Below are 26816 nucleotides of genomic sequence, written 5' to 3' on the forward strand. Positions count from 1 at the left end.
GAGAGAGAGAGAGAGAGAGAGAGAGGTCCGTGTATATGATAAATAAGCCAGTTTAACCTTAGCCACAAAAGGTTGAAACAGATCTGTCCAACTGAAGACGATAAATGCTTTTAGTTAAAACGAAATAGTTAACTGAATAGTAGCAAACATTTATAAGAGATTAGGGTTTGTCCACACTGCTGAACCCTGCTACATGTGAGCTGGTGACTGGGGAACTGCAACACGTGTTAAATCAAGGGACTTTTTATTTACCTGTTCTTTCTAAGACTAGTTTACCCAGCTCCTCAGACCACCACCAAGTATCCTGAACCAGCATGATCAACTTTTGGACTCTTATGGACTCTTTTAAGAAAACATTCCTTCAAACAGGTTCCTTTCTGGTTGATGTCATTTTTATGTAATAGTTACCTTACCGAAATTTGAAAATACCAAATGCCATTGTAGTGTTACTGCTCTGCCGTTGAACTGACAGTCTTACTAAGTGTAATGGGGCTTATGATCTATAGCACCCAAAAGTGGTCCTACTAATTAGCAGTTGTTGATGCATAGTTCACCCTCTAGTCTCTGTAAGTTATATATATAATGTGTCTGTTATTTATTTAACAAGCATGTTTTTCTAAGAGTAAAATGCATTGTTGTTTATGTTATTTAAATATTGTTTGTGGTACTTTGTGTTAACTTTGGGGTACTTTGTGGTAACTTTGTGTTTACTGTGTGGTAATTTTAGGGTACTTTGTGATAACTTTGGGGTACTTTGTGGTAATTTGTGGTAATTAGTAGGACCCACAACAAGGTACCACGACTCCTGGCATTTAGCAAATTCGATACATTTAGTTTGTTCTACTACTCCGTTTCCATGAACCACATAACCCGGGTACGTGGTCGAGTTTTGACGGTATTTTCACTTTGTACGGTGAGAATGAAAAATACAGCAGTTTTTCATTTATACGTTTAGTTCCAAAAAGATTGAAATAAATGTTTACTTAATGAAATTTGTCTGCTAAAACAGTATCTAATTTACATAACTTGTTATACTAGCATCTACAATGTCACTGCAGCAATATGATGGAAATGTTCGGTCTACTTTTAACGTTTTCAAGCAAATTGGCTTCATCACTGCCATTCTCTAGATGGATCTATCTTTTAAATCATTGACAATTTGACGGTAATACCGTCTGTAGCGAATTCACGTCTTGACCTTTAACTCGCAAGTATTTCCTGCCCAACTCACGTGAACCCAGGTAATTTGTAAAAGCATGGAAACGCTTCCTTTTTCACCAAAAAGGTGAGTTCTGGGAGAATTCCGACCAATTCTAGTGCACATTCTTAACAACCGTTATTTAAGTAACAGACCACCGCCAAATCGTCCCAAACAATTTTCTCCTCCCTACCATATACAAAAAATATATAAAATAATTAATTCCTAGATTACTCCGCAAATATATAAAGAAAAATCCTGGTTATCCCAGCTGAAGAATTTAGGACTGTCCTAAGTGACATGAGACATACTAAATAACATTAGTAAGAGCAAGACTTCCACAAGATTCTCCTAACATATTACAATACAAAATATAATAAAAATATAGGCTCTTAGGTTATAAAAAAATATAGGCTCTTGGGCTATAAATGGGTAATTGTATGTAAAAATAATGTGATATCTGTATAATGTGAAATAATGTATAATGTGATATCTTGTAACAATTGTAAGTCGCCCTGGATAAGGGTGTCTGCTAAGAAATAAATAATAATAATAATAATAATAATAATAATAATAATAATAATAATAATAATAATAATAATATATATATCTATATTGATTTGAAGTTATTCATATTAGAGGGACCCAACAATAAGAAAGACCCTGTGGGTTGGGGACTGGGCTCCCCAGCTCCAGATTCCACTTTAACCACTGGTTTACACACAACACTCATTCATTTATTAAGCATGGGCAATGTACAACAAAAAGAAACCTAATAACTCATATGCCACAATTGCTGATTTTTTTTTTTTTTTGGCAGTGTATCTACAACTTTTGAATAAATCGGCTAGTTGTAGATCTGTTTTGTAACATTTTATTATCAGTGTAGAACATTTTGACAATTTCAAAAGCTGTACATGTTTAGCAGCTGCAAAAATTGTCAGCCACATTCACCTACAGCAGCACATAAAGACATGTCACACCATGCATGTGGTATGACCTTAACACTATGGTAGGCAAAAGATTTAACTTTAAAAGATTTATTGTCTTTTGCAAGTAATGTCTTGTCCTTTTGCCTTGATTTCTATTCACAAAACATATATGTACAGTCCTAAAATACTTCTGTACCTTACATTATGTGATTCTGGGTTATGTCAAGTTGAAATGATCCACATTAGTTAAAAAAAACTTGTATAAAGTATCTGAATTCAGGCGCTGTGTCCAGTTTGTTGCTTTAGAAGAAGTAGCTTTATGTCATTCCATTAGTTTTTTCCCCGTTCACTTTATGATGTTTGTAATTACATTAAGTGGTTCTGAGTTATGTCAATCCAATATTCAGTTGTATTTTTTTCTATCACTTTTTTATCTGTCTGTAAGCTTGTCTGGAAAATTCCAACTGCCGAGGACTAAACAGACTTCCATTGAATTAAAATCATGTGACAAAATGGCCTTTCAACTTGTAAAGTGTATTGAGGGATGTTAATCCATTCGATCTTAATGTTTCATGCACCTGGTGCAGAGATGTAGGACGATGAAAATCCAAACGTGCTCGGTTGGGTTGAGATCTGAGGATTGTGGTGGCCATGGATAATGCCTGAAGTCTCTGTCATGTTCCTCAAACCATTAGTGCACAATTCTGGTACGATGGATCGGTGCTTACTGTCTTGAAAGTAGCCAAGAGTTTAAGTACAATGCTTAAGTAAACTATTCGTTCTACTTTCCAGAGTAATCAGGGGACCCAGGGTATAAAAGTAGAACACCATTCTTAATAAAGTGGCCAGGCAATGTTCTGTAGGTCTGCGTGATGGAGCATGGACATGGTGACCTGCTTGTGCTGTTCTGGCTGTTTTCATCAGTTAAAAAAGACAGGAGTCGTCTTCTGATAAAAACAAAACAAAACTGAAATGAAAATCTCAACAGGTATAATGCTCCTAATGCTGCTAATGCTGCATGGTGAGGACCTTTACTGTGGCTAGTTAGCCCGGTAAAGACTGGTGCAAAGGGAACCCTAGGCTGGTTGTGTTTTCAAATCACATTCTAAGCTACTGTAGGTTTACATTTCCAATTCGCCTTTACCATGATGAAATGAAAATGTTTTTTTGTTTTGTTTTGTTAGATGGAATGCTTATGGCAAGTCAAATGAAGTCTGGTCTTTAAAAGGTTAAGAGTTTAGGGGTTTTAGAGTAGCTTAAGGCACTACTGCTTCTTGTGCTCAAAGTGAAAACCCTCCCCCAGGACCTTACACTGTATATCTTTGCTGACAGCATAGTGGGTCTCTGCTCTTTATTTGTGTGATTCCTTACTTCTGACTCATATCTGATAAATATTTTTGTAACCTTTAGTGTAGGTGTCAATTCTTTTACAAATACTGTGTTTATACTACTGCATATATAAATGTATGAAACATGAAATGTTATGAAACCTCTGACAAACTTTTGGCTAGTGCCTACTTCAGTGTACTGAAGGCATTGGTCTAAAGTTTGTTTTATTTACTTAGTTTCTTATAGTCTTACCTGAGAATTCTGATTGAGCGTGTTGGAGTTTCCCTATTATTACCTCCATTATAGACTATAGTGGCATTGAATCAGGTTGTCCAGTTGGGTTGTGATCAGAACAAACAGGCTCACTTCATAAGAGATACATAACATAATTTTTAAATGATAAAACTAGCAAGAAACTAAGAATATGTAACGGGTCATTTCTGCAGCGAAATAGTTTCTGATTAGTTTTATTCTGTGTATTCATACTTATATTTCATCAGCCATTAGACAGCTATAAAGGTTTGATATAATTATCATATAATTATGAAATTTAAGTTTTTAACCGCATTTTATTATGATAGCATGGTATAGATTATAGGTCAGTTTGAGGTTCAGTCTACTGTATTTATTTACCTGTTTGATATCATATTATGTGTTCGTATCTGTATGATTTTATTGTCTTTGCTTAGATCGCCATTTGCCTTGCTTACTAACACTATAACAGCAAATTAAACTTTGAAGTAAAACTAAAATAAATAGCCTTTTTTATTTTAAGATCTGAAAAACATTCACACGCCCCCTATCTCCTTTGGGAGAGAATTCCAGTGGGAGAGGGCAGCATATTTAAACCCACATGTCCGGGAGTCAGTGTTCATGCAGAGGGGGTGGGCTTAAAACAACAGCGTCCACCATACTGTGGAGCAGGTCTGTGGCCCTGTGACATTGGGCAACCTGGTAACCTCCAGTCAGTGAATTTAAACTTTCCAGACTGCAGTTGTTCTGTTTAAAAACCTTTAAAGCAATTTGTACATCTTAATTTTGAACGGTGAACGGCAAAGGAAACACAATTTAGGATTACAATATGCAACAGCTGATTCTATTAGCCAGCGATTCTAAATGGTTTTCACTGTGTTCTGTTTGTTTCTTGTTTAAAAGTGTGTTTAGTTTGAAAGCAATTTTATTGTAACTGATATCTCTTGGACTTTGGAAACTGGGGGTCCTATAGTGAGCGCTCAGTTCCATTCCAGAATTAAGCAGATACAATGCCAAGGACTTGTCAGGCTGGCTGACAAACACTGAATGTGTTAAACCAGTGCAATGGCTGGTGAAACGGTGTTTGAATCTTCATGAATGTCCGGTTTCTGCTCGTTCTACGAGCAGGAAACCTCACATTGTTTTTCTTCTTTCTCCTTCTCATTCTCCCCTGTGTATTTTCACAACGAACTGGCTCCAGCGAGTCCAGGAAATGCAGAACTCTATTCAGCAGTATCTGTCCCTAGGAACATTACCAGCAGATTGGAACTGTTCATGTCAGGGCATGAACACAGTGTTGTGAGGTAACCTCAGGGGGACAGCGCTTTGACGTTTTCTTTTCTCTCCCTTAGGTGTAATACCGATATTTAAAAAAATCATTCCCCTACCCTTACTATTTGGTTTACGTGTTCTGGTATGTTTTCCTAACAGCCTTAATCCTCAAGATATATGTAATTTTTCTCAAGTCTTTCATGATTCTTAACGGTCCCAAAAATCTATTCTCCAGATCTTTATCGGCAGTAGTATATTTAACCTGCTCACACAATCATTACATAGTTGAACTTTTAAATTATAAATCAAGCTGCCCTCTACTTCCTGTGGGTTTGCAGATATTAAAGGGATCTCGTCTTTAATAGTTCTAGTTATCTGTATGTTCTAACGGCTGTGCTGTAGGTACTTGTGTCAGTAGTAACCCTGAAAGCTTTATTACAGTCTGTAGCATGATTTTGTTCCTAATTGACTGTGATCAAAACCCCTTTTCACAAGAAATAATGAATTAACAAACTTCTTGATTAATCCAATTGCTAAATGAAAACGTCAGTACCTTTATTGATAAATTGGCTTTACCTGTGTTAAAAGTGAAAACAAGGTTAGGAAAGCGTTATCAAACTAATACAAAAAGTTTAAATTCTTGGTTATGGGAATGTGTGACCCCTTTGTACAACAAATGGTTCAAATAGAAATGATCAAGCAACCTAAAATAATGTATTTTAAAAATGTGTCGCTGGAGCCCTCTAGTGGTCGGCACACATACGCCAGCTAGACCATACTACAGTAAGTAACCAGGCTAATGAAGAGTACTGTATAAGCTGATTTTCTAGATACTTCAAATGCTGAACTATATGGGATTTGGGTTCCCTGTATAAATAAGTGAGTCAGTCCATTCCACTGCTGTGTAATGCGGAATAACACTGTGAAAGCAAAGCTAAACATCAAGAACACTTTAATGTGTGCTTTTCACATTTTTTCAGTTTCTATATATTACATTTTTTTCTTCTTTTTTTTTTTTTTTTTAGCAAAAGAGCAGTAGGATTTCTTCTAACTGATGCACTACAAAACACTTAACAAGCAAAAGGTTCTTAACCTATGTATTAATCAACAGGTTTCAGGAATGTGGTGTACAGGATTTGTCAACAGTCTTTGGCACAATTACATTTTAAAACCCATTTTACAGTATTACAAACAAAGAATACAGTTTATCAAGTTGTTGTTATTGGTTCAAACACATATGCATAATTTTATTTAAAAAAGGCACATTTTGAACTGTAGGGTTTTCTTTCCTGTACTGTAATAGCGGTCTGCAGTTTTGAGGGTATACTGTATCTTTCCCAGATCTGTACTGTATACAGCCCTGCAGTGTTGAAAGGGTTAACTGCCATTCAAATGATAGGGTGTCTTCTGCTGCTTTGTGAATATCTTGGGTTTCATTGTCTGTCTACAATATTTCCTAAATATTCTCTAAAAAATGTAAATAAATTATTTGTACCGATTTTCACTGGTTTTTTTTTTTTTTTATAATTCCTAAAAGGTAAGACATTGAAGACAATTTGAACAGAATTGATAGGTAACATATTTCAAAATTGTGCTGTTAAGCAGTTTGGGAGGAAGTACAAACCCTAATGTAATTCTATATCCATCTGGTTTATCATGCTTGTGCTAACTTTCCTTCATCAAGCTCTTCTCTAACTTTAAAGATGCTCCCAGACTTACATCTCCACAAAAATATCTATTGCCGATTTTCTCACTAAAAGCCCAGCAGGCAAGAGGCCCAACACTGTTTCATTACAGCAAGTCTGTATACCTGCATTCTCTTCAATACAATATCCGGTTTGTCTTAAACTTTTCTTTTCAATGCATTTCATACCCGTAAAGGAATGTTTAATATGTTTTACATATTTCATAAAATTCCAATTTTCCCACCTTACAGGCACCCATCTTCCAAGAAAAGGTACATTCAAAGAAATAAAAGAATACTAAGCTGTCCTATGTAAGACTGAGATGGAGGCTGTGACAGTGGTACTCTAATGCATGTGTGTTGAGGTCTGTTAGCTGTATAGTCGAGCCATTATGTGCTGTAACTGTGAGGTCTATTCAGAGGATCTAGAACGTGGCGGACCAAACGTGTAATCTGACTTCCTTTTAAAGATCTGCCACCTTTGTCTTTTTGTGAGTGTAAAAGACAGTAAACTGTGACTGTGGCTGTCCGCTCGTGCTACTGGTTTCTAAGTACTGTTTGTTAAGTTGTATTTAATTAATGCTGAGTGAGACTGTAGCCGAGGAAACTGATACACCTCTAACATGACTGAATAACTCTTATTGGGAGCGATACTAAACACAGTTTGTAAATGAAAGTCACATTATTACTAGTGCCCTTATGGCCGTAGAGCTTTTTGTATGGTATTTGTTAATTCAAGATTTGTAGAATTAAAGTTTAAGATTTTACTTCCTCTCCTGTAGGTGTGATCTCAGATAGACAACAGTGGAATGTGCCTTAGAATCTTCCCGAAGACACAGAAATATACCAAGACTATGAGCGTCTGTGAATCAATGAGTATTTTAAAGTAGCACAGATAATGATCAACATTTTCCTACACTTTAGTTAGAACAGTTTCCTAGTGCAATGGGTTGTTTTTTTTGCTGGTGCTGCTGTAAAGACTGACAGACACAGAGAGGTGCGCGGAGCGTTCAGTGCACACAAGCAAATTAAAAACCAAAAAGGGTTGACTCTGCCAGAGCCTTCCTTCAATACGCTGTTTCACCGGTATAACGAACTATGAAGACGCATATCCACGCCTGGGTGCTTATGTTTAAAGAGGCTGTAGCTAGCAAAATAATTCAGTAAATCTGACCTGTTGTGTACTTCAACTCTATTTAGTTTTCAAATGTGCACTTTTGAAAGTAACAGAGGTTATAGCAACCATGGATTTTCATTGTTTTACTGGCTGCATCAGTAGAGGAGGCAGCTGGTTGGTAAATGGAGAACATTTGACTTTCTAATTGAAATGACCAATTCTAGTATAAAGCAGGGCTCGCAAACACATTTCTTTACACTTTTGTACTGCCAGATATGTTTTAAAAATACATGCTTGCTATAACATGTGGACCTCTGTAGTGAGTAGAAGTGTATGCCAGATTTATGATAATAATTTGTTAGCTACAACCTTGGAAAAAGCTGCTCTTATATTGCCAGTTTTTTTTATATTGTCCATACGATTATCCCTCCTTTAAACATTAAGCACTTATCACTCATACTTCATTTTAACGGGCACTTTTTTTTGACAAACATGTTTATGGTTAATTAAGGAGTAACTTCAAATATAATGGGAACCAGCACATTCCATCTTCCCTATACATCGGTGGTGCGGATGCTATCGTCGTCCAGGTTGAAAGGGAACACCTTGTCGCTGGGGGCCTGTGGCTGGGATCGGTGCCTTCGCCGCTTGCCCTGCAAGTCCAGCTCCTTCTGTTCTGAGCCCAGGTCAAAGGGCAACGAGCTGAACTGCCCTGCCGTCTCCTCCACGACAGAAAGCTCTTTTTTGACGGCCGAGGGGACTGGGGTCCAGGGCTGCCAGGATGGGGCCACAGAGGAAGACTTCACAAGGGGCGGCTTCTTCTCCTCGCCCCCCTGTCTGATGCGGGAGCTGGAGGATGAGGCTTCGTTCTTGCTGTATAGTGAGGACCCTCGGCTGAAGCTTGCCTCCTACAAAGACAAAAAATCATTTTATATTTTACAGTCAGTTTGATTCTATGGAACAGGGCTGTTGAACACCACAAGCCTGTGTCTCAACCACTGTGCTAAAAAGCATGGTTCGTCTGCATTCGTAGCTATAGAGCATTTAATACTGGACAAATTATCAATCTGGAGCGACAAATTAGCTTAATTACTGTACAGTATGCCAATTTTAAGAATGTATTGTTGTACCATGAACATGCTTGCATGACTCAGTAATGCAGTGGCAAGGTGGGAAAAATTAACTGTGGGGAATGTTGGACAGTCAACAATGTTTTCTTCCTAATAAAGTAGATTGTACGTCACTTCACAGATATTGTATCAGCTTATTTAAAAAGTAAATAAATAAATGTAGCTACTTTACCTTTCCAAAACCCCGAGGTGACTGTCTTGCTCCTGAGATTGCCTTGATCCAGCTGTGCATATCTTCAGGACTGTCTGCCTGCAAAGCACAACATACGAATTACTGCAAAAAGACGTATTTGTTAAAAAAAGGATGCCCCTTTCAAATCCTGATAAATCTTTACTTTAACCAAGTTTACATCTGACTTCCGTATAGCTAAATGCTCTAAGCCTTATATCCTGCACATTCGATCACATGACAAGTCACATGGTCACAGCTTCTTGCATAGCAGCTTGTTCCTAATAAAGTGGCCATTATAGTCCTTACATGATTTAGTAATTATAGATAAAGACAAACCCATATAAAATGTTCATAGTGGAGGCACGGTAAAGCTCAGAGTGGTATCATATTAAAAAAACATGGCAAACCATGGTAAACTGTGCGGGAAAACAGTAAAATTACCATATGACTGCGGTAAACCTTTATAAGGGAAAGAGCAATCTATTTATTTACACCAAGAGCTCAATCTGATGAAGAAAACAACATATACATATATTTGTTGTTTGTTTGTCAAATTCCACTGGATCTGATTACTAAGATATTTGCAGCAGTACAGCTTAATTTAAAGATACAAAGAAAACGTGATTCTAGTCTGGTAATACACAACTAGCGACATACAGTACTGACATCAAATTCACGATAAAACTTTAAAGTCAATTTGAAGCATGATTACATTTCAGTACTAGTTTTCTTCCTGTAATTCTCTTTTTATTGCCACCTAGCAAGGTTGGAAAAAGCCTGTAAGCTTACTTTACTGAGTGGCAATTACCAGTTGCAGGTGGGAGACTCTAACAGGTGAATCAGTGAAGGTAATGAAGAGGTTGGTTTAGTTGAACTGTTTGGGAAACAAGGTCTGTTCTTATATTTTACTAATCCATAATTATATTGGGAAATATACAGTCCTATGAGGCTTTTTATTATTATTATTATAACTTGATGTTATGTCTAATTGAAGCATACAGGATAAAACCCACGCTGTTTTATTGGAAGCTTTCCAGCTTTATTAAGGTTGTTGTTGAGGAATTGGGCTCTACTGTTTTCAAGTCATGGATCTTCTTGGTTTTAATAATAAAGACTGATTCTACAAAACCTGGTAAGACCATTCCCTTATATATTTTATTTAATATTGTTTTTTAATGTTTTGCTTTCCTTTATCATCAATGATTATAGTTACGTAATTGAAAAATAATGCTTAAATGCTAAAATAAAGAGCTTGAAATTATTTAGCTGCTATGGTGAAAGCGATACAGCATACAGAAATACTAAAATAAACAGAATCAATTCAATTCAATTCTGCATTATTGAGTGTTTATCAGTTAAGTCAGATACAGGAGAGATTATGACAATTTTTGAATGTTCTATTTTGTTTCAAGTTTTATTTGGACCTCTGTTTTGGGAGACTAACCAGTATCATTCTGATAGCTGAGTTTTCTCTCTCAGTAGCTGAACTATTGCCTACAGTGTTAAATAATACAGTTCAGCAGTTCCAGTATTTTAACCAAGATGAAAATGAGACTCTGCCTTGCACAGTCACATCCCTAGAGGGCAGTATACACTTGGCTAAATACACTGTAATGGGTAACCAAGGTGAAAAGTGACATGTGGAGACTGCTTTGTCTAATTACATTCTGTGGTTGCCTCACTATAATGCTGGCTCCCTGCACTGTATAGAAACAGTGTGGGCGCAGTGTGACCCATGCACAATTATTCAATACAATAACAGGTTAACAATTCTTCTATACAGTAGAGTACACAATGATAAACCTATCTGCAGCAGCCCAATATTACACAGGAGTAAAAGTAGCAAGAGGTGACATAGGAAAGCAGCAACCAATCCAAGGTTTCCAGGGGAGCAGTCTACAGTATCTGATTGGTGCTTGATGTATTGATGATGTCTGCTGTATCTCTGGGCCTGTTTGTTCTATACTGACGTGACTATTGTATTGAGCAATGTCTCTCCATATGAAGTTGTGCTGTTAAGATCTTGGAAATGATTTGATCACAGGTAACTACCTGGTGGCCAGCTTTGTCTTTTTATTTTGCAGGTGGGTTCATTTTGTGTACTGCAGTTTACCATTGCTTCTTAATTCAATGTCGGGATTGTGACTGCTTGTATGGGTATGGTGGGAGTGGTGATTATGGACTATTTGGCCGCTGGTCCCGCCTGTTAAGGGGAGAAGAAGAAGCCACCGCCCTCTGGAGAGGAACTGATCTGGCAATGCCAGGTCAGCAGGGTGGACCATGACAAAGCCACGCCCTTCCCCCAAAAGCCAAAGACCGAGCGGATCCGCCAACTCCACTTAAGTGCAGGAATAACAACAGCAAAAAAACAGACCCAGTTATAAAAATGTTATATTTTATTTTAAGTTTTATTTTTATAATTATGGACTAATCTCACCGCTCAGTGGAGAGGAACCCCCCTTGTGGGAGGAAACCTCTGGTCCAGGCAGCGAGATGGCCCCCACTCCAGGCATGCTAGCAATATTCTGTTTGGCCGAATAGATATATCAGAGAGTCTGATATCTGATAAGGCACTGGTTAATGGTGGTGAAACTCAGGTAATGACCCTGTCAGGGGATTACTGCCGTTATAAACCAAACTCAGGTAATGGCCGCTGCCGAGGGTATTGGGTTGCTGCACCTATACAATGTCTTTTGCATGAATGAGGAACGATAGAATGACTTCCAGGTTGATAGGAGAAGGGGATACCTGATTTTTCTTGCAGAAGGTGGTAAAAGAGGACCAGCCAGTTGCGTAACAAGAAAGCAGTTTCCAACACTAAATGCAAAGAGGATCCAAGGAGGTATTTGCGGTGGAGATGCATAACTGAATAGACACCAGGGAGTGAAGAGCGAATTAACATCGCCATGAGACTGCACACGTGAAGAAAACGAAACAGTCTGGTAAAGCAGAACGAAGAATCAAAGCCATTGCATAACTGTTTGGCAAAAGCATGAAGCAACAAGGTGTAGCAGAGCATCAAAACAAAAAACCCCAACTAACCAAAAATAAAACATTTAAAACAACTGTGTTCACCATAATCTGCAAGAACCAGTTCCTGAGTACCTGAGAATTTCACTCTTTGGAGGATGGAAACCCCTAGCAGCAGAAACAGGCAACTGTTCGTGGTTCAATCGTGCTATCCCATGATTCAGTGCATGTATCACTGCGGGCACCATTATTGGAGTCCACTCAGAGGTGGAAGGCAAAGCAATGGAAAGACAGCAGAAGAAACAGACTTGCCTAAAATTTCTAATTTTTGTAAGATAATTTATTACCAAAATTGAGTAGGGAAGGACTGCAAGCCAGAACGAAAAGATGCTGTGAATCCATGCTGCCATAGTGAATGTTCATAACAAGCAGTCGTGCGTGTAAGGGGCACGGCGGTAATGAAACACCTTGGTATGAATGAATGTGTTGCTACCAATTATGGAGCCTGAATGGGTCAGCAGGGCCGAGGCGGTGGGATCGGAACTGTACAAACAAGTAAGAGCACAACAAAACACAGATCACGGTGGAGCAAAAGCAGGCACCGTGAAGCCGAGAGAGGCATGGCGAGCCCCCCAAACAAAACTCACATAAACAAGCCAGGGCGATGTGCTCCTACAAAAGTTTCTCACAACCAAAACACAAAAAACATAACAATGTAAGCAAAAGCCTGGCGACGCATAGGGAAGCACAGACTGCAGAAATAAAAGTGTTTATTTTACTTATTTTAAATCGGCAGGGATTGCGACGACAACGCCCAGGTGAGTTTACCTGAGATTTATATAGCATACGAGGAAGTGATCTAATGAGAGAGCAATCATTCAATAATCCCTTCTCTGAATTTCAGCCTAAGCTTCTAAATATTGTGATATCCCTGAAAATATAATAATCCTGTTATTATTATTTAAAATGTAGATGTTTTACATGAAAGTTGTAGCGTAAATGAAAACTACAAATGTTGATGTCCACACTTTCACAAGTGGTAGTGTCATGTGTATTGAAGTATTTTGCATTGAAAAGATAGCTTGGTGTCAAAACTTTTGACACACACACACAGTTGTAGTCAAAAGTTTAGATACACCAAATGGTTAATTTCTAGAAATTTTTCGAAAACAAATAAATTATAGGAAAAATCTTTTGGAGCAAAAGTTTTGCTTTTGTGGATGAGGAAAAGTCTAGAAAATGCTGGATTGTAGGAGAACATTCTTAGACAGTATAAAAGGGTTAGGCATAGGATGGTTGCTGTCATTACCAATAAGTCAATATGGGGAAAAAGTAAAGAGCTATCTGAAGACCTTAGGCCAGTGCTCGAATTATGAGACAATAAGTAGGGGGTGCCGAAAATGTGCACCTGAAGTGACTGTTAGCACAGCCAATCAATGTGTTCCTCACAGACTTCACAAGCATTTACGAACTCCAGTATGTAATCTCAATATTCCAGGACGCACTATTGATACAAAATCAACATATTTGTCATGTTTGATTCATACATGCCAACAGTCCCTATATGGTCAGGACAGTCCCGATTTCCTAGCAAATGTCCCGCGTCCCGATGCATAGGAAGAAAGTCCCTATATTTACACATAGAAAAAAATTCATTTATTCTGCACAGTAGTTAGTGAAAACCACACGCTGTGCTCTTCTTGGGGCTGACACATCTGCTGATCACTAACTTACCGGTATACAAAGGTAAGAATGCTTCATTGTGTCTATGTTTACTGTCATGCTGGTCGTGTGGTGTTGAGTTGAGGGGGTACGTCTATTATTATATGATAGAGTGTTTTTTGCATATGACCCCTCCCATGTGTTTTCTTTTAAATATATAGTTTAAATCTTGATCAATGTGAAGATGTCTTGAAAGAACTAATGTATACTGTATAAAGATGTTCAATTCAATTTGGGCGTTTCTTCATTATTCTGATAGAGCAAATTGCCAAACCAGATTGTAGTGAACAACCTGATATAAGGAACATTTCTCCAGGTCCCAGGGGGTTCATTACAATGAAGTTAGACTCTGTGTGTGTGTGTCTAATATATTTAATAGGCATATGAAAGAAAAGGTTTTTTAAAAATGTATAAAAGGTTTAAGAGATTAAAAAATGTTTAATCTTCAGGATGTTTTGGATAAAAGCCCTTATTCAACTGTTTAAAAAGTAAACAGAATGCAGTAAACTTGTTGTTATTCAAGAATTGTAATTATACAGAAATTCTGTGGATGGTGTCATTATTGTTAGAATAGAACATTCATTCCCAGAGGTTCCAAAGTTCCCAGTTTGAAGATAAACTCTCGTTCCTTTTGTTTCCGAGCAACATTTGTTCTATAGCACTGATTGATCACATAGACTGTGATGTCTTCAGCAGTGTGATCATCACTGTTGAAGTGATGCACTACTGGAAATGCAGTGGTGTTAATGCGAATGCTTCTTAAGTGTTCTACAAACCGGTCTGCTAAACGCCTTTTAGTTTCCCCAATATACAATATGTTGCTTTTCTTGCAGATAATGCAGTAGACTATTCCTTTAGAGGTACATGTAAAATGTTCATGAATGTTGAATAAAGATTTAATGCCTTTAATCTCTGTTTCAGAATGAATGTATTTACAGGTATTACATCGTGGTCTATTACATGGATATGTGCCTTTCAAAGGTTCCCCAGAAGGACGAATAGCACTGTGTACCACATATTCTCTTATATTCTTGCCTCTTCTATATGACATCACGGGGGAGTCTTGAAAATAGGAGCTGTAGATGGGTCTTGTTGTAAAATTTTTCTTTGCACAGTTGTCTGTATCTTTCTGTTGGTAGGGTGGTAAGTGAGGACCAGAGGGATTCTATCATCTCGGTGTTGTATGTTGTTATTATATAAAGCATTTTTTCTATTTATATTTGAAATGTGGGATTTGGCTTTAGTGATGATCTTGTCCAGAAAGCCACAATTTCCAAAAAACAAACACGTTTCCTCACTTTCGGCGAAGAAATTTTGATCGTCACTGCAAATACGTCTGAGTCTTAACAGTTGTGAATAAGGAATGGAGTCACGGCAAGCCTTGGGGTGTGAGGAGTCATACTGCAGATATGAATGAGAATCGGCTGGTTTGTAGTACACAGCAGTGTTAATGGTGGAATTCAAAACAGTGATGGAAATGTTTAAGAATTGTCTACATTTCTGATATGTTCCATGTGAAATCCAGGGCTGGGTGGAAATGTGTGACTGACTTCTAAATCCTCACTAAAGTTGGTGGAAATATATATGCTAAGACAGCAGTGGTTTTTTTTCCTATGCAGTCAATAAATAACAGAATGAGAGCTACATTGCAATATTACAGAGGAAAGCAATACTCAACATGCGTTCATTAGACACAACACCAAAACAGAGCTCAACAAACAGCAACACCATTCGCTCTTTTTTATACACACTGGAAGGAAGGAACAGTACATCATTTTTTTTACCCCAGTGTATTACAGTGCTTATAATTATTTCAACACGTGTATTTTATAATACCAGATGCCAGAATAAGTCTGCATAATTGAAATAACATACTCTTTGCACTGCAGTTTAAGCCATTTCAGGGTTTCTGCGCCGCAGGCTTTGTACGCATTGTACTGATGCAGCAGAAAAAAAGCAAATGCCTGCAGCTCGTAAAAAACAAAATGGTTCAAACTCCTATGCAAGGAGAGTCTTATTTCCATCCTTGTAGCGTGCACCTTGGAAAAACGAATTTGTCAATACATTTTTTTCCGGCTAAGAGAACACCCCTCGGGAAGCAAGCGAAGTGTTCTCTAAGTTAGACAGAGTTGACCACCGGACACAATATGCCAAGGCCAATGACGATATGAATCAATAAATACAATGTATTTATTACTGTGATGACGCATCAACATATGATATTAATAGAATAAGTATGAGAAAAGCAAGTGTATGCTAATAAACTATAACAATAAATAAACGAACTGATGACAAACTAAATTAACAAAGCCCCCCATACATGCTGCAGCGGCTCAAACAGTAATTATGAATACGGGAGCACTATTCAAGACAAACATACATTAACACATTAACACAGCAACCCTACACACGTTCAAAAATGCAGCACCAGCTATAGATTAATTATGAATACAGGAGCAATAATATTCATGACAATAAAGAAATAGAAGATGAAGTTCTTCAGTTAGTTTTTACTTCTGCTTTACTTTTAAGAAGATAACATTATAAACATGCTTATATTCAAGAAGTACATCTCAAACGACTCAATGTCTGCAAAGATACTCGGGTCAATTGGATGCTGGCAATGTGTTGATCGGGCGATAATCTATTAACAGGTTTACAGTCGAGCAACCAGCCTTTACCCAAGTATACACGCAAATGAATGACGAAAGAAGCATTGGTTTGTGATGTTAGTCACTGTAATTGCATTTAAGAAAAAAAAAAGAAAAAAAAATTACAGATTTCTTTCGGAGCAGTTTTTATCACCCGATGCGGTCCAGTCCAGTCTTTTTAATCACGACTCTTCACGAGAAATTAAAACTCCTGCTCACTTGTACAGGCTATTGCTGCACGCATTTACATTCATACTGCAGTCTGATTGGTTGCATCTCCAGTCATTCATACTGCGTGTGGCCAAAACAGCAGTTTGATTGTAAGAGGATGTCCCTGTACACTGCAGAAACAGCAGTTTGATTGTAAGAGGATGTCCATGTACACTGCAGAAACAGCAGTTTGATTGCAAAAGGATGTCCCATGTACACTGCAGAAACAGCAGTTTGATTGTAAGAGGATGTCCCTGTACCCTGCAGAAACAGCAGTTTAATTGTAAGAGGATGCCCATGTACACTGCAGAAACGGCAGTTTGATTGTAAGAGGATGTCCCATGTACACTGCAGAAACAGCAGTTTGATTGTAAGAGGATGCCCATGTACACTGCAGAAACAGCAGTCTGATTATAAGAGGATATCCATGTACACTGCAGAAACAGCAGTATGATTGTAAGAGGATGCCCATGTACACTGCAGAAACAGCAGTCTGATTGTAAGATTATGTCCATGTACACTGCAGAAACAGCAGTTTGATTGTAAGAGGATGTCCCTGTACCCTGCAGAAACAGCAGTTTGATTGTAAGAGGATGTCCCTGTACCCTGCAGAAACAGCAGTTTGATTGTAAGAGGATGCCCATGTACCCTGCAGAAACAGCAGTTTGATTGTAAGACGTTGTAAGTGCGTTCCGTTCTACAACACCCACCTGCAAATATTTAAAGGTCCAGATAATTCAGTGGTGTTGATAACTGTCTTGCTTATGTTGCCAAAAATTGACTTTCCCCACAAAATGTAAAATTTAGGGGGAAATTAAGGGCATCAAAACATGCCCCTCCCCCCCTCCAGCTGGAGAAGGATACAAGAAGATTTCCAAGCATTTGAGTATCCCAATGTCAACTATTGTTTCTATTATCAAGTACAAGACTCGTGGGAATGTCACAACGCTCCCTCGGTCTGGAAGAAAGAAGGTTCTTTCACCAAGAACAAGTAGAAGAATTGTGAGGAAGGTTAATATCTGAGATTGACTGCCAAAGATATTCAAAGTGAATTGGCTGCAAGTGGGACTGGGGTTTCCATTTCAACCGTAGGTCGAGTACTGCATGGTGAAGGTATCAATGGTTGCAGGCCAAGGAAAAATCCACTCTTAGGAAAACTTCACAAGGACAATCACTTAGTTTGCAAAACGGCATTTGAATGATGGATATTAGTTCTGGTCAAAGGTTTTGTGGAGTGATGAAACACATATCGAGCTATTTCGTCACACTGATAGTCATTACGTTTGGAGAAAGTCTGGTGAGGTGTACAAAGAAAAGAACACGACACCTACTGGCAAGCATGGAGGTGGTAATATTCTTCTATGCGGTTGTTTTCCTCTAATGGCACAGGGAATTTAGTTCCAATACATGGTAAAATGGATCCCATAGCATACCAAAAGGTATTGGCCAATCATCTGAAACCCTCCGCTACAACTTGGTTTAAAGCGCAACTGGATGTTCCAACACATCAATGATCAAAAGCACACATCAAAATGTAATTCAGAATGGTTAAAGAAGAATAAAATCAAGATTCTGGAATGGCCTCGTCAAAATCCCAATCTAAATCTGATTGAGAATCTTTGGTATGAATTGAAGAAGGCTGTGCACAAGGGAAGTCCTCAGAATTTGAATGAACTGGAACAATTTTGTGTTGAAGAATGGTCAAAAATCACTAAATAATCATGCCAAAAGCTCACTGACAAATATCTTAATCATTTAAAATAGGTTATTATTGCTAAAGGTGCCTCAACTAGCTATTCATTTCATTTTCCTTGTCAGGGAATGAATACTTTTGAATCAGCATTTTTTGAGTTTTTCAAAAAACAATGTTGAAATAAATAATTGTAGACATCTATTTCTTGTAACTTTCTTTCCTCATCCACAAAAGCAAAACTTTTGCTCCAAAAGATTTTTCCTAAAATGTTGTTTTTCGAGAAATTTCTAGAAGTTATAAATTTCCATTGGGGTGTGTAAACGTTTGACTACAACTGTGTGTGTGTGTGTATGTCATATATAATATAGTTTAGCTCAAAGAGCCAGCTGCCCAACGTGTCGATATGTTGCACATATCTTTCTCAAGAGAGCATGTGTTTGAATCAAAACATTGAAGGTATTTATAGGTTTTTGACGGCATGACCACGACTTGTTATTGTTTATATTCAAATCCATGATTTATTCGTACATGATGTAATGGTGTTCTATATATTGACATCATTTTTACTTCTATATTTTAAATCTGTATTAATTCTAATTAACATTACTTTATATAAACTTATATTTATATTATCATGCAATGCTGGCTCTGAGGATCAGCCTTGATTTGGCCTCCCCAGCGCATCAGCATGCACAACTTTTGAATGGATGTTGTTTTATTTATTTATTTACATGTTATATATTTATTGGAGTTAATTAGTTCATTCTTTTCTGTTGAGTCCCGCTGGCATAATCGTATTCAGTCTATTTCTCCATTTACTTTCTTTTATTCTTCTATAAGTCGCATTGTCTAATTTTAACTGTTCTAATGCTACAAACTTTACATCACTTATGTCATGTCCTTGACTGGTGAACGGCAACCAATTTTCTAAAAAAATATCAGACAGGATGTACTGAGAACACTTCCATACTCCACTGAAAACATGCATGTCATTTTTTTATACATAGTATTATGCATGGAGAACATTATAAAAAGACATCCAAGTTTGCCACTTCTCACCACAAAAACCAAAGAGCTTTAGTGTTTCTGAGCAGCCAGTTATGCGAGGCTCCAAATACAGCACCAGGGTGATAAACCAACGATTGAAAGTTTAATTGAATCAAAATAGAAGTCTTGGTGATCAATAATGTGTCTAACATATATCAGGTACAAAAATGTAACAAGATGTATCGGCTAATCTTATCAAATATCACCTTAGGATAGGCAGGGCAGAATTAATGGCAAATGAGGGGGTGGGGTGGAGGGGGTGGGGACAAACCTTAAACTTTTAAGCAGTTCTGGAAATCCTTCTGCCTTCTAATAAATATTTTTACAGAAAGCTACAGAAATGCAGTAGGTCTGCTGTAAACACAGGTGGGTGGCTCTGTACAGTCGGTGCCTTTTTATTTTTCTTCTGTTTTTCTTAATCTTTCCACGACGTCAAACACGCGTTCGATTTAAGGGAACAAACGGTCTGCACACACAGCCCCGGGGGGGTTAGCCAGGATGTTGTTTTATTCGGTGTTATGAATTCACAAGAGCGTTAAGGCATTTAGCCGCGTAAAACGAAATCTGTTTTGCGGTAAACACAGATGGATGGGTACATGAAACAAATAAACATCACAGTTGTTTTCACTTTTTTTCATACCACAGGTGCCTCGCAGAGGAGTCAGCCTTTTTATATTTAGAATATAGATTATTACGGTATTTATAGTTGTTAAACTTGCTGTTCACATTCACTTTATTTTCTGCTTCAGACATTGCATTAATTCTACGACTCTTCCAACGAAAAGTGGCAGTGTGGCTTTGTAGAGAAGGGGATTGCGTGGCAGATGTATTGTTGATTAACGAATCCACAGTTTGTGCTACAAAACCACAGAAAACTGTTGATTTGTCAATGAAACCACAGTCAGAACAATTCAAAAGAAAAGCGAATATCATTGTATTACACAACAATCATTTCAACAATTAGTTAATTCTAGTGTTATTTAGCAAAGTATTTTCTTAAAGTAATACAATTATACATTTAACAATGTAAACAAAATTACAAATTCATTTCCACAAACACCCCCCTTCTAATTCAAACTTCACCTATCTTCTGGACAGATTCAGGAACAACAGCAATTTCACCATCACTTGGTAAATCTCCACCAATTATACAGACGTTCGAAATAAACTCTGCTTTTGCATTCCTTTCATTTAACCATTGTTCAAACAAACTTACAGCCCACTTGCACTACTTCTTAAACTGATCGCTGGCAATGATATTTAGGTCTTCATCTGTTTTAGATTTGGCAAAATGATCAATAACTTTACTCTCCGTTCCTGGTTTACATTCCTTTGTTCTTTGCATTTAATTTTTTGAATGCCACTTTCACATTCTACATCTAAAACACAGTCCTCGCTGCTATCTTCACCAGAGACCAGACACTATAAATGGGAACTCATGACAACATTCCCACAATATGAGAGACAAACATTTTAACTGTTTGGACTAAGCATAACAGAGGAGCAGGGGTGCTTTAAGTAAGGGATAAACAACTCAAAGTGTTCAATCGATAAGAAAATAATCCAAAGTGTTCAAATGGCTAACAGCACTTGAAACAGTGAATTCTTTGTACTGATTCAACACTTGCGTTTGTCCTTTACTTAAAGCACCCATCTGGCCTCAATAGAACTAGGTCCAAGTACATCTGGTACACCAGAGTGTAACCATTAACCTGTCCCCCCTGCAACACTTACAGATTTAAGAAATCCACCAGTACGAAACACCACATATTTCTTACATCCACTAGGAGCAGGGTTAATGGTTATTTTCTTATGTAAGATCATACTAGGGAAAGAATTAGCATGACAGTAAAGATATGGAACTGTGCTCTTATTTTTGTATTTTGTCACTGCTTAGACAGGTAATTCTCAAATGGTCGCTGTGTCTTTGCCTCCTGTCTCCCCTCTGAAAATACCCCATACCATGACACAATTTTTAACTAGAAGAAAAGAAAATTAAATCTGTGAAATGGGGACTTGCGTATCAATATTATGAATTGACGAATCTCTTACCTGAATATAAAATACCCTAGAACTTGTTATTATTTCAAACAGATTGTCTCTCATCAGAAGATCTCTAAGAGGGGGGAAAAAAGGTTAAAATTAGAAACTAGAGGGCAGTCCCTCGATATAAAACTAGATTTTATCACATATAGTAAAATAGAATATGTGGGGTAGGAAGAGACTGAAGGTCACATGGTTTGAACGGAATGAGATTTCACCCAGATAATATACAGTACACTAGTGTACTTTATTTGTAATAGGTATCACACATTTGTATTAAGTTTGATTGATTATAATTATACAAAGATAAATGCACTGCTACTTCGCAATGTATAGAGCAATGTTACTGGATTATAGTATAATTTGCACTTGCTTTAAACTAGGCTGTATTTAAATACTGTTTTGCATTGTAACCTTGTAGTGCCCTGTAACACTTAAATCGCCAAATAAATTACTACTACTACTAAATGTAGCCAGCATTAGCTGAAAGCTATTTCTCAACTTGTTGCTATATTTTCCCTGTAAAATTTGAATAGTTTTTCTTCCTCCTCATAAATCAAAGTAACTTTAATCTAGATGTCATTTTGAGTTGCTGATTTTGATGGTCTGTAAAGATGTCCTGGGGCAAACATTTCCTACTGCTAGTAGAACAGCTACTCAACCCGCTGCTAGTTTTAAACTCTTTTACTGGCGTTTTATTCTCACCCGGACTTGACAAGACATTCATGGACCTTCAGCACATCCTTCAAAGGGATCGCACGGAGGGGATCCTTGTCCTGAAATAAAAGTTATCAAGATTGATGTGTCGCTTAGCATTTTCCATTCATGAATACTAAGTGCCATGTAACATGCATGCGTACTGTCTAATTCATTGTTTCTAGAACGATAGACCTGTTTGGAAATAGTTTTTGTAAACTCGTTCATGTTTCTGTGAACCTGAACTGGTGCAATTTTAAAACCAGACTATTTGGAACCCATTTATTTATTAAAACTGTATTTCTTTTTTTTTTTTTTTTTTTATGAATTTAGTCGTTGCCAATTATTTTTATTATTTTCTCCCAATTTAGAATGGCCAATTTTTTTTTTGTGCTCAGCTCACCGCTACCACCCCTGCGCTGACTCGGGAGGGCGAAGACGAACACACACTGTCCTCCGAAGCGTGTGCCGTCAGCCGACCACTTTTTTTCACACTGCGAACTCACCATGCAGCCACTCATGAGCTACAGCGTCGGAGGACAACGCAGCTCTCGGGCAGCATACAGGCAAGCCTGCAGGTGCCGGCCAGACTACAGGGGTCGCTGGTGCGTGGGTGAGCCGAGGACACCCTGGCCGACCTAACCCTCCCTCCCCCGGGCGACGCTCGGCCAATTGTGCGCCGCCCCCTGGCAGCTCCCGTCCACGTTCGGCTGTGGAATAGCCTGGACTCGAACTCGCGACGTCCAGATTATAGAGCGCATCCTGCGCTCCACGTGGAGCGCCTTTACTGGATACGCTACTCGGGAGCCCCTTTAATACTGTATTTCTACAATAAACAAACGTGTGGGGGAAAAAATGTGCAGACCAAACGTGTTTTTCCATGTCTTTTCTTTTGAATTCCTCTGCTGGGGCTGGTGTTGCAGAATCAATCAATCACTTAGAACATTGTATATATGTTTTATGAGAATAGTGCTCTTATTACTAGCATCTACAGAATGGGCTCTTATATAGTTAGTAGCACACATGCTTGTGTGTTTGGTTCCATGCTGGTAGTGTTTTGTGGCAAAGTCACTACACTTATTTATTTATTTATTTATTTGCACCATTGTTTGTAACTCACCGCTTCACATTTGAAGTAATTGACTGAATTCTCATCCAGCATGAAGAATCTCCGTTTCCAGCTCTTTCTCTGTCAAATAAATGAAGGAATAGTTAACACTGCATATCACCTATTTAAAAGGCAGCTATAATATTTGTGTCCTGTATGATTAGTTATTAATGCATCGTTATTTGCCATGCTTACTAACTATTCCAAAATTCTTCTGACATTCTGTCGATTGTTCCTCTCCTGTTTCTGTTCATTTTGCTATTGTGCTCCTGAGTCATTTTTAGCAACTGGCAACTTACTAGACTTCCACAGGTGGGTTTGTAATTGTGTTAGCGTGTGTCTTTTCACTCAAGCTTGGCATTAACCTTGCAATGCCCATTCCTGTATCACATATGATACAATGCTTAGCCACCCCTCAATATCATTATCTTTTTAATCCAGCCTCACAAGCCAGACGTATTCATATGTGGTACATTATGTGTTGCCAGACAGCGGGAACAAAAACAAATACACATTTTGCAGAAGAAACAGAATCTAGTTACATAAATAAAGTAGCTTTTCTCATTACTGTACATCAAAACATAAAAACCAAGGTGTGTATAAATATTGTAGCAACGAATACAATTCCTCAGTCGGCAATGTTTTGCTCTCAGTTGAATGGCCTGTGTGATTTGCATTGCTGGCCTCTGCACTCACCACATTGCCCTGTTTGACGCAGTAGCCACTCTTCAGCACTCCAAGCCTGCTCCCCACAGATGGCATGTGGCTCTGTGAGCGGATCAGACTGCCATGAAACCCAAACTCCCCTCCCTCTGACTCGTCTTCCTTCTGCAGGACAGAACACAGTGTGGTGATCATAACACCGTGTTGGGGTTCTGTGGGGACCCACATTCTACCCCCCCCCCCCCCCCCCCCCACTCAAAATAAGGTGCAATAAAAAAAAAATCGATCATAAATCACTTAACACTTTATAGCTGCTTTAACAGATTATGTCAATTTTAATTCGGAACAATAATAGATTATTGTGCTTTTTGATAATGTGGCTAGTCGTGAATTTTTATTGCACAAATATCTAAAGCCAGGAAGGATCAATGCCACAGCTACCAAGATTTTGTCTTGTTCGTCTCTCTTCATACAGACAAGCGATTTGACCATTCAAGATGCTGGGGTGTTAAGTGCCATGGAATGATGTCGTGATTGAAAAAAAAGAACGAGCATCAGAGACAGCACTACCAGCCAGGGAGAACGTCACAATTAATGGGAGTTTAAATGATTTAACAAGTTAAGTTTGATATTCCTTAAACTGTTCTGGACTGTTGTTGGTTTCTAAAACAACAGTTTGGAGTTGTTCTAAGGATACAAAACTGTTTAATCCACTTAATCTTTTAAATGACTTGCTTAAAGGTTTGTAAATAGGGTCCATATACTGTACTTGACTGCAAAAACTGAGCTGAACAACTCTGTGTATTAAACTGACATACTGTTTAAAATATTTCTGAAGATAGTTTCCTTATAATGCCATGATAACTATTACTGTAGCTCTGTAGGTGTTTCCTATATATATAAATACATATTGTATAGGGTGATGTTGCTACAAGCTGATATCCACCCTGTGAGTGGGCTTTCTTTACGCTCTGAACTTGAGTGGGGTGAAAATTAGATTGAAGCATCCTGCACTATATATTGTACTGAACAGGAACAATTAAACATAACTAACCTTAAAGTAAAACCATTTTGTATCTAACACTATGTGATTTCAGATGACTGCATCAAATTCATATCGAGGTAAACCATGTATAACATGTATTGGAAAACGTATAATAAAGTCTGCAGAGAGGCAATAAGGAGGAATCTTGTTTGCCTGCATGTAAAACCTGTACAGGGACGAAGACTGCTTCCTGATTTCACTCTTGCGGATTTTCAGAATTGCAAAATTGTAGATTTTCATAGTAATGCGTGGGTCACTCCAGCTCAAGTGGGTCAGACTGTGGGGAGGCGTGGCCTCTGTTTGTGGCTGATGATACAGAAACCACCAAAGGTTCCAGGGCGGGTCTGGAGCACGACATGTTGAGAGCATGTCTGCAGAAAAATACACATTTTTCATGACCTTAGACCTAATTGTTCTCCATGTGGGGGATGGCCTAGACATTTTTAAAGCTTGTTGTTTTCCCGCCAAAAAATAAATAAATCAAACCAATTGATGCAAGGGGTCAACTTGAGCTAGAACGACCCGTGTACTGTAGGTTTCAGATAAAAAATAAATAAATAAAATAAATAAATAAATGGACTGTTAATTTGCAAGCCAAAAAAACTGAGACCAAAAATACAGGGTGATTAGAAAGTAAGTTTACCACATCAACACACCATATCATGAATGTGGTAAACTTACTTTCTAATAATCACCATGTACATTTAAGTACAGGAAATTGGCTGGGCAATACACACACCAAGAAACGCAGGACAAAAAATGAAAATGTAAGGTGCAAACCTCCCCCCCCCCCAAAAAAACAAAAAACAGTTTAGTTGTTAAGGTTTCAACACCATAAATGTGTAATATCGGTAGTCAGGAAGTGCCAAAAGAGAAACTGAGACAGAACAGTAACAAGTCTATAGGTTTGAAGTGCCGCTCAGCACAGAGAAGATATGCATCTTTAAACCGCAGAGCACTGTCATTATTCGTGTTGCAGTTGCACCAGAGCCCTGTCCTGTTCCTTTGCCGTCGTTACCCTTCTCACACACTCGGCCCTTGTGTGTGTGTGTGCGTGTGCGTGTGTGTGTGTGTGTGTCTCTCTCTTTGAGACATCCCTTCCAAATATGGTACCAGAGCAGACCACAACCTCATGGTCGTTTGCTTTGTATACCTAAGATTGAACATGAGTTTGCATTGATTTTTCTGTATTCGTCTGAAAAATACTACAGCAGTTGTGCTCAATTAGATTTTTAAATGGGCTTCGGAAATACATGACATGTGGTTTTATCAACTTAAAGCATGTATCCCTATTATAAATGACATAACAAATCAACCAATCACAGTGAAGTATTTGCCACAATTCCAGTACATAGTGTCCGGTCTATAGATGTGACACCATGCATAGAACACCACAGCTAAATCCAATATTTTAAAAAAATAAAAATAAAAACACTTGCCAATCTGAACAAGGTAAAAGACGTTTAATCCTTGAATGCTACTGTCCTCCAGCTGAACTTTTGTTTTTAATAAATAGTTTCACCACGGCACAGCACCTGTAGGCCTACATGCATTCAGACACTGGCAGTTAATTCTGGACTGAACCATTTCACGACCGGGGGAGGGATAAAAGTTTTAGAAAAATAATTCCTGAGTACAATCTTCATTTGTGTGACTTTTAATGTGTGTAGGGTGTCTCTTACTGTACAAGAGACATTCCTCACAGTCTGAGCAGCTTTGCAGTCCTCTTGCCCAAACTGCGGTGGCACCTCTTCTATGATAGAGACATGCTACACACAACGTATTAACTTATAATAATAGTACTTAAAAAATAATTTGCTGAATTTGATTTTGTTCTGCAATATAATCATGTTTGTATCATTGCAGTAATCGCAATAATGAC

The 26816-nt window shown here is 38.0% G+C and overlaps 1 protein-coding gene across 2 annotated transcripts in view; it reads right to left on the reverse strand.

Annotated features, from left to right (window-relative positions):
- Positions 1–5517: 5517 nt before the first annotated feature.
- LOC117397915 (pleckstrin homology domain-containing family A member 2) overlaps positions 5518–26816 on the reverse strand; it is a 48007-nt gene continuing 26708 nt past the window's right edge. For both annotated transcript variants that reach the window (XM_059008546.1, XM_059008545.1), the window contains exons 7-12: positions 23923–24054; positions 23239–23307; positions 22128–22198; positions 21432–21495; positions 9087–9164; positions 5518–8692 (exon numbers count right to left, since the gene is read on the reverse strand). In XM_059008546.1, coding sequence (XP_058864529.1) covers positions 8339–8692; positions 9087–9164; positions 21432–21495; positions 22128–22198; positions 23239–23307; positions 23923–24054 — 768 coding nt within the window. In that variant the 3' untranslated portion in view covers positions 5518–8338. The remainder of the gene's footprint in view (positions 8693–9086; positions 9165–21431; positions 21496–22127; positions 22199–23238; positions 23308–23922; positions 24055–26816) is intronic.

This window comes from Acipenser ruthenus, chromosome 37 (assembly GCF_902713425.1).
Source record: "Acipenser ruthenus chromosome 37, fAciRut3.2 maternal haplotype, whole genome shotgun sequence".
In the NCBI taxonomy this organism is placed as follows: domain Eukaryota; kingdom Metazoa; phylum Chordata; class Actinopteri; order Acipenseriformes; family Acipenseridae; genus Acipenser; species Acipenser ruthenus.